Source organism: Oratosquilla oratoria, chromosome 14 (assembly GCF_046742065.1).
Source record: "Oratosquilla oratoria isolate Oo_2021 chromosome 14, ASM4674206v1, whole genome shotgun sequence".
Lineage (NCBI taxonomy): Eukaryota > Metazoa > Arthropoda > Malacostraca > Stomatopoda > Squillidae > Oratosquilla > Oratosquilla oratoria.
The window spans coordinates 27,429,640-27,441,801 of NC_134790.1; the positions used below are offsets into that span (position 1 = coordinate 27,429,640).

Sequence of the window (12,162 nt, forward strand, 5' to 3'; positions counted from 1 at the left end):
TCCCATTGCAAATGGAACGGATAACGGCACACGCGTTGGCGGACCTGTTGACTCACCGAGGAACACGAAACCGGACACAGAGCCGCCGCAGACGCTGAGGCAACACCAGAAACCTTTCTTAACGGGTCCCTTCCCCCCCCCCCAATTTTGAGTGACGTCACATTCTTGACATTGTGGTTGTAAATCTATTCCATTTGTCATGATTATTTTCTACAGTACATTGACAAAAGGATAGCGTAGGCTGAGTGCACTTGATACAATAACTCCAAAGGCAGGGAAGGGACCTTACGTCGTGCGACAGGACCCACTGGGAATCAATTCTACTCCTGCGCGACACAGCCCAAGGCTATCAGGTTCTTCTGTGCTCGGACTTTGTATCTGTGGGGGACCCGCTTCTTGTCCACTGGTCAACCCGGATTAGGTCACAGCTACCTGAATCTTGACCCAACATTTGGCGACACATAAATGACCCGGTTCAACAGAGGGGACCCCCATTTCTTCGAACAAATCAAACTATAGACGCCAATACTATGCTCAAAGAAACAAACGAATAAAACAAAAATGAACAAGTGCAGAGAGATAAATACATGAATAAACAAGAAGTAAGTAAATTAATCAATAAACAAGTAGAGAAGCAAATAAATGAATTAATGAATATACAAATAAAAATTCAAAACTCAACACATATACATGGTACTGTTGCCATACATTTCACAAGAAACTCCATGTATACTCATTTCCAAAAATGGCAACAAATTCAAATACATTAAGATTGCGCGATCTACTCCATTTAAACAAAAAACTCTTTACTTTTTATCTGTTATTTGTATTACTAATTTAACTCGATCAACATCCAGGCTGACCCCAACCACTGTCGAACGTTACTTTTAATCCTTATTGTCTGTCGCCAGAAGATGTTATTCACCAGAGAGGGAAGAATAAAGGATGTGTTGAAGAAACCCCAAAACTAAAGTAAGGTACAGTGGGCGACAAAAGTCTTGATCCACGGTACTGTTTCCACCGTATAACGTTTGCTGCCGAGATTTTGGTACATTTTACTGCACTGTATTCATCATAAAGAGAAATGTATTTTGTGGTGTACAAAAATACAACCAATACATTCTCCAATAAAAGTTTCATTTGCATTATTGAATAAAGATGATGGTCGAAGACTTTTTGCAATCGAGGGTCGTGTACTTTCACTTGAGCTCTGCGAATCCCCCTCTCACCTCTTTGTCCACACAAGGATAGCTTTCACCTAAATAAATTAAATAAAGTCACAAATTGTTCAATGGACGCTGATGTGGCGAATATGTACAAGACATTAAAACCTGTTTGTTTATTATTTAACTTTACCTATTTTATTATTTCTTATTATTTTATTCTTTTATTATTATTATTTTCTTTAATCCGACCTAGTTATGGACCAAAAGGTCCCCTGTCGGCATGCTCCTCCTTTGTAATCCTTTGTAATTTTCGTCAACTATTGTGAAATTGAATAGGTAGAATACTACTTCCCCTGCTCTATTCTAGACTTCTCGATGAAGATTTTAAAAAATGTGTTCAATATTCGTATTATTGCAGCTTCTTTTAATTTGTCATTTAGTTTATTATTATATGAAGCAAAGGTATTTTGACATTTGGAGATTCGAAAAAGAAAATTATTGTAACCGAAGTCATTTCTACTCAAACGAACACAATAGTTGATGACAGTCAACTCAATGTGAAGCGGAATTTAAAACAAAGTTCAGAAGACGTAGACATAGATATTGATATACCATCTGAAGAGCAGGGCTGATACACCCAAGATATTTTCAGTCGATTTCAAGCCAAGAACGTATGTGGAAATTTAAATTTCATTTATTTTTTTTATGTACCTAACAGGCAAAGATGCAAAGACGTATTTGGGGGGAAACTATATACAAATAATCTCAGACCATAAGAACCCGCAAGTTATATAAAGAATGATAAATAACATTGGACATAAATTACTTAACATAATGAATCGCGCAAAGTTCAACTCCCAAATATTCCCCCCTTAGCAACAAACACTTGGACAGGATGTAGATCTTACCAACAGCGAGTCGACCAAAAGGCCAAAGGGGAACCAGTTGGCTCAAACTTGTCAGTATTCATGCTAACCTTCACTTACAAAGATCACCAGCCTTTATTTGAATCTTTGTCGGGTTGCAACAAACGACCCAGACCAATCCATATTTTTCGTTCAAGTTAATGGATCTTTTGATTCATTTTTTCTGTATAGTATTTACGTTATAATGCATTCTTGTTTACAGAAAATTTGTCAAATGTTACGCGATCATTTCTGGTCATTCACAGTAAATTCGAGATCACAACGATACAAAATTGAAAATACCTTAATCTATTTGGGAACAGCTTCACTCCGTTTCAGAATTTCAAGTTTTTATATTAAAGAAAAATTTCACATGCTGTGATTCATACGTTTTTTTCAATAATTTTTTTTTTTTTTACCATTTTTTTCTTTTATTTATTTAACCTATTACTTTTCTTTTCTTATCTATTCATTCATGTCCTTGGTGATCGTTTCTGGTAAAACTCAGTTACATTATGAAACATTTCGTTTAGAGAAATATCTCCGAATGACTTGCTTCCGTAGCTTCTCAAGCAAGTAATGGATTTCTCGTGTCATGCAAAACCTCAGGCAGTTATTCAGAGACAAATTCATGATAAAAATAATCCCACAATCGTTTGCTACATCGTTTCTTCTCATCCATGAATTCATTTTATCAAACCTTTCAAGATTCATCATGTAACCCATTTATCTAAGTTAGAATGTATCTACTGTGTCTTGCTACATTGCTTCTGACAGCAGGATACATAGATGACCCGTCATCCACGAGGAGCTAAGATGAGAGGTGGGACAGGGTGGTGGATGGAAGTGGAATAGTTGGGAGTAGAATGGGTGGGAGTAGCTACGTGACTTGGCTAACTCCCTTAAAAGGGGGAAAATTCTTGGTATATATATATATTTCTATTTATTTATTATTATTTTAATCTGCGTCTAGTGTGGTCATTGACTAAATATTCTTCTTTCGGCAGCTGGATTGGTCATAACTAGTTTGAAGTCGAGAGACGTTTATGGTCGAGAAAGTCTTGAAATGAGAGACAGGAGGAGAAAACAGATGGAGAAGATACCCGTTGTTTGGTGTCTTTTAAATAAGGAGGGATTTCGCCTCTTTCTCTCTAGATTGTTAGATTGGTTATACCTCGATTTGCCAAGTCCTTTGTCCAAAACAGAGCAACTGGCAACTCAATCGTTGTTGTGCCTTTATGCATTAATATGTTTAGTTCGTACTGCCAGCCTTTTTACTCTCCATTTTCTTGACTGTGACAACGTAAATAATCATAGCTACAGGAATAGAACGAAGACTATACACATAAAGTGAAATTAAGTAGATTACAAAGTGGATTATCAATTTTTATATCCACAACCACGATCGAACCACAGGAATTGTAACATCCGATATATTTTTCCGAATCTACACCAAAACAGTGCAAAAATTCCAGGTTCCATAAAAACGTTAACTTTAAAACCCTGCATACGACACTTTTGATATAATTTCATGAGAACACTGGTTTTGTCATGTCGATGTGTTGCAGCATTCGCCAGTACGTTAGAAGTGGCATAATTACTTACATTATTTCAAATTTTAGTGAATAATAAAATCATCGGTAAACAAAACCCATGTTCAGCTATACAACGGTTCAAGCTTAAGTTTATATCAAGTACAAATGTGACACCACAAATGGCTCTACCTATCCGAAGAGATTATCGGTGATATTTTAATAAAGATCTTTCCTTATGTTTTATATAAATCTTTGGAGAAAGATTTATACAAGGAAAGATTTTTTTAAGAATACTACCGTTAGAATCTTACAGTGGTATTCTTAAAAAATATTTCCTTATACAAATCTTTCCCTTGACAAGGATCTATATAAGATTTATATAAGGAGGTAATTCTTTTTTAAGAATACCACCGTATATCTCGTTTTCAGTGACCACATTGAGAATATTATATAAAAAATTGGGGAAGTCTCCCTCAACATATTTAACATGAAAAGTAAATTTCTGTCAAGATTATGTGAAATTAAGAATTATTGTCTACTTTATTTTGCTGAAGTTAAGAATTGAGTTTTTGAATTGCTTGACTTTATATGACAGCTAAAATTGCACATAAAGGCATAAACGACCTTTTAATAAAAATTCATTCATTGAATTAATTCAATCTGACATGACTTAGAAATCACTCAATATTCTTTGATTTTACACCTGCAGTTTGATTTTTTTTTCTTTTTATATGGACAGATTTCCCAAATATTTAAAATATTATAAATTATAATACGTTCCCAATAACTTCGGTTGGCGTGTGGGAACCTTTTTTTGGATCGAAGATTGGCTGATTTTGGCACGTGGGATTAGAGAAGGTTGCCCACCCCCTCCGGAAGGGTCACAGGGACCAATTAAGAATCCAGTGCATGAACCACGACCGTGATGAAACACCCACGCCCACAAAAAAGGTCACGCCATTGTGAACATTCACCGTTTGCCTTTGTTCGTAGGTGGCGGCACACTAGGCTAGCATGCTACTTGCTTTTGCTACTTCGTTTGAGTAGCAACAACTTGGGTTACAATATTCTAAACTTACGTAAGAATATCTCGATGTGTCTAACATTCGTATAGGTTTAACTTCTTAGTGCGTCATTCAGCCTCTCAGTATACGACAAAATATTAATTTGACATTTGGAGATTTGAAAAGCAAGTAGCATACGAGCGAGAAATGCGTAGTGTGCCACAACCTTTATCTTCTCGGCTCTATTCCCACGAACTTCCTTCTCCTCCTCCTCCTCACCTACACACTCTCTCATTCCTCCTTTCGTTTCGTTGGACTTAATAACATCAACCCTTTATCTCTCTTCCTTTTTTCTTTCTTGTTTCCTCTTCCCGCTCTCTCCTTCTTTCCCCTTCTCAAAACTGTTGGAACAAGAGTGCCGATTGGTCATTTTGGTGAACGATTTTTTTTAATTGGTAACAACGTTTACTGAGGCGACTGTACACGAAACTGTTCTCTTTCTCTAGGATCCAAGCGATGCTTTCTAGCTTTACTGACCCCCGCCTTCCTCTTTCTAGGAAACTCCTTCCTTACTTCAAGACATTGAAAGTCGATCATTCTTGTGGCCCTTGGACAAGACCAAGACTCTTATGGAATATATTAATAATGACTTAAAATTAATTAAAAAAAAAAAAAAAAAAAAAAAATACACCGATGTTTCGAGTCTTGAAATATATATATATATATATATATATATATATATATATATATATATATATATATATATATATATATATATATATATATTATTCCATTTAACTATCTTATTCTATTTTGCCACTTTCGGGGAATATGGGGTCTTCTGTCATAAGCCATGTCCTTATTACTGCCGCCTGTGCTACCACCCGTCCATTACTCTCCCTCCCTCCTCCTCATTCACTAACGTCTTCCTTCCCATCTTTGCCTCCTCACTACCTCTTTAAATTACCTCCTCCTCCTCCTCCTCCTCCTGCGTGTCCCACTTTCCCTATCACGCCTCCCACGTTTTGCCTCCAATGCAATACCTCCTTACCTCCAACCTCCCTTCATGCAATCATTACTCCGTCTTTCTTTGTCATAGTGCGCTGGCGACGTCACCGGAAGCGTGCTGGTCTCGCATTCGCTCAGTTGTGGGTTCGAATCCCGCACCTCCTCCGATTCCTAGCAGTGACATTTTGCTACCTACCCCCAACAGTCCTTAGAGCGTATGCTAATGGGGCAAAGGTGACGGCTTCGGCCGTAGCTACTTCACTTTCTTTGTCAAGCACCGCTGTGGAGGATTTGTCTCAGCCTCGCTTCGCACATGGACCCGGACTCGAATCCCGCAAGCTACCCAGATAGTCCGAGGTGCTTAGGGCCAAGGTGCCGTCTACCGGAAACTCCTTACGTTCTTTCGACGCAAACCCTCTCTCCCCCTACCACTCCTCCGCTCCCTCCAAAACATTAATGTATCCCCATTTTTCGTCTTTGAGGACATCTTGAGATATTTTTTTCTGTCGAACTTCAAAGATCCTTTTCAAAGTAGGGTCTTGGTCCATACATATTTCGTTTCATTCCGGGGTCTACCAGACGTGGTGGCGTAATAGTTAACATGAATGATTATCCTACCGGTTTCACAGTCTGAACCTTTTTCTGTCGACGGCTTCGGTAATGTCTGGCGTTTTTCCTCTTACTGTTGCTGCCCCAAGGCTATTCTGTTCATCATTGTTTTCTCTTTTGTTGCTAGAGGAATTGTTGGAGATAAATAATTTAATAGAATAACGAGGAAGTTATTATTTTATTATTTGAACAGAGAAAATGACCAGGAAACCCAGAATGAAAAAGATAAATTATTTCAATCAGCAAATAAAAATAGAAAGTAATAATAAAATGAATGTAAAAATGTGTAAATAAGCATATAATAAATGTGTAAATAAATAGATAAGTAAATTAAACAAATGGTAACTGCATCCGCTATAGTAACGGCTATCGGTGACGTCATGTCGGTGAATAATTAATTTGAACAAGAACACTCGAATCTTCTTGCCGATTAATTTCGCTTTACCTTCAGTGTGTCTCAACACCTCCCTCACTTAACATCATCTCCACCGATACCTACACCAAACACCACTAGTAAAAAAGCCAAACACCACCGACACTACACCACCACCGTTAAACATCAACCCCACGAAACACCACTAAACATCAACACTACCAATATTAAACACCACTACCTCCCAACACCACCATTATCTTCCCATTCTCCTCTCCGTTTTCCTCTTTATAAGCAGAGAAAATAACCAAAGCCCCGTTTTCTACTGTTGCCTTGTCCTTGTTCCTCTTCCACTCTCACCTTCTTTTCCTTCTCACGAAATCCTTAATCCCTTTCTCACACCTTGCTCCCCTTTCCTCCAACCTTGATCATTTCATCACGTCACTCTTCGTTCGCTTCTTCCTCCAACACTTAGCAATCGTGCCATCTCCATCACCTGCCTCCTCTCTTCCTGTTCCTCCTCCTCCACCACCACCCGCCGCTCCTGCTCTTCTTCCTTGGGATTTCCCTCCTCGTTTTCTTCCTACTGCTGTTTTTCCCTTTCCTCCTCCTCCACCACCACCCGCCGCTCCTGCTCTTCTTCCTCGGGATTTCTCTCCTCGTTTTCTTCCTACTGCTGTTTTTCCTTTTACCTTTCCTCCTCCTCCCCCCTCCTCCTCACAATATATAAAGACATAAATAATCAAATCAATAAATACATTAACAGTACCAAATAAATATATAATAAAAATCATAAACAAATCAAATACATAAATGTACAAACAAGTCGATCCATAAATCAACAAGTTAATCAATAAGAGTTCTATCTTATGTCAGCACTCCAGACTCCATCCAGCATGATCTTACCTTCTTCTCCGAGTTGTCGTTGGTGTTCCTTTCGTGGTCCAAGTTCTCATAGGGCGAAGTCAATCCAATGGCGTTTGACACCGCCATGGTCACGCCACGCGCAGCCACCTTTAATGGCGTTTGTCCTTCTTGCACTAAAAAATGAGTCCTCAGCGGTGGTGCTGCCTGCACAGAAGTGTATTCACAAACCGGGTTGAACAGAAAATCTATCGTGTTCAATTGGTAACCACGGATACCATTGATATGTTTAATTTCATACCGTTTATTCCCAATAGCAACCTATAAGATGCAGACTTAAGCCTCGTTTACAAGTCAAGTGTGCAACTACTTGAACTGGAGAGGAAAGTGAGCAAGTAGAAATTCACACAGGACACTTGTCTCTGACTTCGCCTGTGCGAACATGTACTTGCTCGTTTTCCTCTCCAATTCAAATAATTTGCATACTTGACTTGCCTCTCAACTTGCCCCGTGTAAACGAGGCTTTAGTCTTCCCTGTGAAACGGAAGGTCTATTTGTTTTTCCCCATAGGCTACTTAACCTTGACTACAAATGATACGCATAAACTGATCATTATGAGTTTGAAGATAGACATGATAACTGAAGAGTAAGGGTCAGAACCCTGTGAGAGTTGCTCCATTCCTGTATACTGCAATCAGGTATTAGATAAACACACACACACACACACGCAGGCATACTTTACGAGTACACGAATCCTATAACTTATAATCGATAGTAAACATTATTGAAACACACCTCGCTACCTCCATCACCCCTCTCGATGACGACTAAGTGTCAAGGAAAGCCTAAACACGCACAGGAGAGAAATCCTTTCCAGACGAAAGGATGTTACTTTTCGAAGGTCGGGTACAGGACTTTCACCCTTCGGGAACGTGTCCGTAAGGGTCATTGAAGAGCACACAAGGTTGCAGGAACTCATCATCGCTTCCCCAACGATAGGTTATCATGGGTTGAGACCTTCTATTGCACGTGGACGCTCTAAGAACACCTTCGATATGGTTGATAAACAAAAGGAGAATGTGTAGTTCTACTTTATTATTGTCACAGTTGCTTTCCCTGGCTTATCTGGTCAGCTTAACTGGTCAGCTTAACTTGTGTGTATATATATATATATATATATATATATATATATATATATATATATATATATATATATATAATGTAACAAAAATATTCTTATTCATCACGAATGGTTAAATAAGGTTTCGATTAACCTACTCTGGCCGAACTTTCATTACTTCATTCTGGCTAACGTCAAAAGAGCATATAGGGATAAAAAATGTGTTTGTAAGTGTCCTTTGAGACGGACCTCAGAGAGATTCATCTCCCCCAACGTTCATCCTCAAATCCCATCAACACCCTCGTCAGTGCGTTTATGGTAATGTGCGAGAAAAACTGTCGTCGTTTTAAGGACTCTATCCGACCCTGATCTGGGTCTGCTGCATCAATCACACACACCATTAATCTACAGTGAATCCCGAGTCAGAAACTTCCTCATTTTCGGGTGGGCCGGAGACAGGCGGTTAGACACACACAAACACACGCACATACATACTGTATACATGCGGAGCTTTACGAATGCAGGTTTTCCTGTAAATTACAATTGGGTAAATACACAAAAAAACTCACCCGTAAACACACGCACACAAACACGCCTAGAAACGCACACACTCTCACCCGCAAGCGCGCGCACACACACACACACGCACACACACACTGTTCTTGAGATTAGATTTTTTTTTTCTTTTTTTTTTTTTAATGCCAGAGCAAGCAACGTCCCCCGCCCCGACCTCGCCGAAGGAGGTAGGAACTGCATCGCGCTCGTCCAGAATCGCCCCGCCCCCGCCCCCTCCACGGCAGCACAGCAACACAAATGACCCCTTCTGGCAGCACAGAGGACGAATGCCAGTAGAACCCACCTGGCACCACACCGTCACTGAATCACGAACAAAGGGGGGAGGGAGTACACGTGTTACAAATGTTCTGCACGTGCCCTCTTGATGCATAGCATTCTTCGTTGGTAAAGGAGTTATCACACTGGGCTATTTTGCCTTCGACTGTTGAAGGAGATTTGCACCCCGCAGCTTTCGAGGAGGAATCTAATATGCTGGAGGGAAATCATTTTCCTCCAGTATATCAAATGACATTGTATGTAAATGGTTGAAAAATCAAAATAGTTTCCCCAGGTGATTTCACGGTGGAAAAAGTTCTGGAGGCGGGCGATACCGCCAACTAACCGGAGGTCGGAGGAAAAATAGCCCAGTGTGATAGTCCATTAACAAAACATGGTGAAGCCAGGGACGACTAGATTGAGGAATTCGCGAGCAAGAAGGCTGCTGCTGGTGGCCTTTCAATCCCAGACCATCTCCTGAACAAGAAAAAAAAAATTGCTTTCCGTGTTTCCACGAAAATCAACATCATCAAAATCACTCACAATAACCCCTCCACCTCTCCGTCCCCATTAGTATAAAAGAGGATTACCAGGTAACATTTTCCAAAACGAAAAAGAAGAAAAAACGATATCATTTAACTACAAATAGCATGTGTTCAACTTTATCACTACATCCGGCGTACACGCTCATCCGTAGAAACAGTTCAGGTACATTTAGGTTTACCGACGTATACACAAACGCAATGATTTTGTAAATATGGTCCCCAGACCGGCACAGCCTTCTCCCCTTACCCCCCCCCCCCCAAACCAGGGCCTACAGCACAAGGATTCACAACACGTGAAATCGCTCACTACCTCAAGAGCGACCCGGTGTTGTCTCACACACAGCCAACGTCAGACTGACTGAATCCTCGAGCTGACGGTCCAGGGCCAACCTCGCCCCCTCTCCCTCCCTCCCACGTACTCCATACCCTTCACCCATACACCAACACACACACACACACACACACACATACATTCTTCACCATATCCTCCACAATTTCGCTCTGAATCAAGCACTCCTTTGATTTCTTCTCGAATTACAACCCACTAATAACAACACACTCAAATTTCTAAATATTTGTTCTAAATGACGCCAGGCGATGTTTTCCTTCACTTGAAAGTTAGGGGGAGGAGACCTCAGCTGAATAAAATCACCTAGTGATCGTGATATAGATTTTATTCTGTTTGAAATCACAAGTTTATTAACGGCGACATCGTGGTGACCCAATCCAACACAAAATCCTGAAGATTGTATTGACAATTCCGTGAGATATTGAATCAAACTGTCTACGAGTGCCCTAGAAGGGTCAATACTTTACAAATGATATTGTCAGTCTTTGAGTTATTGGAAATAACTAGATTATAAGAACATAAGAATGAAGGAGACTGCAAAAGACCATAAGACCTACACTAGGCAGTTCCACTATCATCACTTGCATTAAGGATAATCATGTCTATTCATTATACACATACGTGGCCGTGTGTGTGTCAATGTGTACATAGGTATACATATGTGTTTACCCATATTCTTGGACTACGTGTTGGTCTCGTGATCGATATTTTTTTACCCTCCCGGATGAGAGCTCAGAGCTCATACAAGGTCCGATTCATAGGTAATACTGTGACCTTAAATACACATGCACACACATACACACACAAACACACACCTACGCACAAACTTGTCCAACAGATACCATGACTGTGTGTGTGTGTGTGTGTGTGTGTGTGTGTGTGTGTGTGTGTGTGTGTGTGTGTGTGTGTGTGTGTGTGTGTGTGTGCGCCCGCGCGTGCGGGTGCAGGCCCAATCATCCGGTATTCCCATTTCCAAAGACTGCTATCAAATCGAATTTATAACAACAAGTGTTGAACCACTTTTGTAGGACATGCAGGAGGAGGGAGAGAGATAAACACCTGTGTATACATGTGTTCGTGACGTCACACACATACATAACTGTTCCCCTACCCATTTACCCCCAACCCAACACCCCACAATATTTGGAAAAAAAATAACACATTGATATACATACACACATTATATATACATACATATACACACACACCACACATTATATATATATATATATATATTTATATATATATATATATATATATATGTATATATATATATATATGTCTGTATAAACTAATTGATGTATGGACAGGTGTTCGTACATACCATGTCCAAATTCGCCCACAAAGAAGCATACCTAGTGTATTGTCCCTATTGTATGGGGTTGTGCGCGCGCGCGGGCGTGTGTGTGTGTGTGTGTGTGTGCTGTATATGGTGAGGGGCACGTTTCCCATTAAGAGCTACGGAATGAAAGAAACAGTAGTGAAGTAGATCGAATGTTATACATTACACGCACACATACACATACATACATACACACACACGGCCTTCAGCAATCGCTGAACTTCAAGTTGTATCACAATGTTTCAATCTCTTCGATAAAAACCCATTTTGTCTTATTGTGTTTGAGACTCGAGAAAAAAGAGGTCAGGAATTTATGTCCAGGTCCCTCCCCCTCCCTCGTAGTCTACACCTGCGTGCAGAACGTGACGTAATTCTAGTTCTTATCTTCGTCAGGAGTTCCAGGGTTTCTCTCTCTCTCTCTCTCTCTCTCTCTCTCTCTCTCTCTCTGCATTTACCTAGTTGTATTTTACGGGACGGGAGCTATGCTCGTTGTGACCCGTTTTCGTATCTC

At 40.1% G+C, this 12,162-nt stretch overlaps 1 protein-coding gene across 5 annotated transcripts in view; it reads right to left on the bottom strand.

Moving 5' to 3' along the window:
• The window catches only part of LOC143032822 (venom dipeptidyl peptidase 4-like), a 248,985-nt gene that overhangs the window by 182,232 nt on the left and 54,591 nt on the right, over positions 1-12,162 (bottom strand). For 2 of the 5 annotated variants that reach the window (XM_076197910.1, XM_076197905.1), the window contains exons 1-2: positions 10,271-10,303; positions 7,507-7,671 (exon numbers count right to left, since the gene is read on the bottom strand). The exons of 2 other annotated variants lie outside the window; for them this stretch is intronic. In XM_076197910.1, the coding sequence (XP_076054025.1) occupies positions 7,507-7,593 (87 nt within the window). In that variant the 5' untranslated portion in view covers positions 7,594-7,671; positions 10,271-10,303. Of the gene's footprint in view, positions 1-7,506; positions 7,672-10,233; positions 10,304-12,162 lie in introns of those variants that run through there. One more of the 5 variants, XM_076197906.1, reaches the window with a different exon arrangement.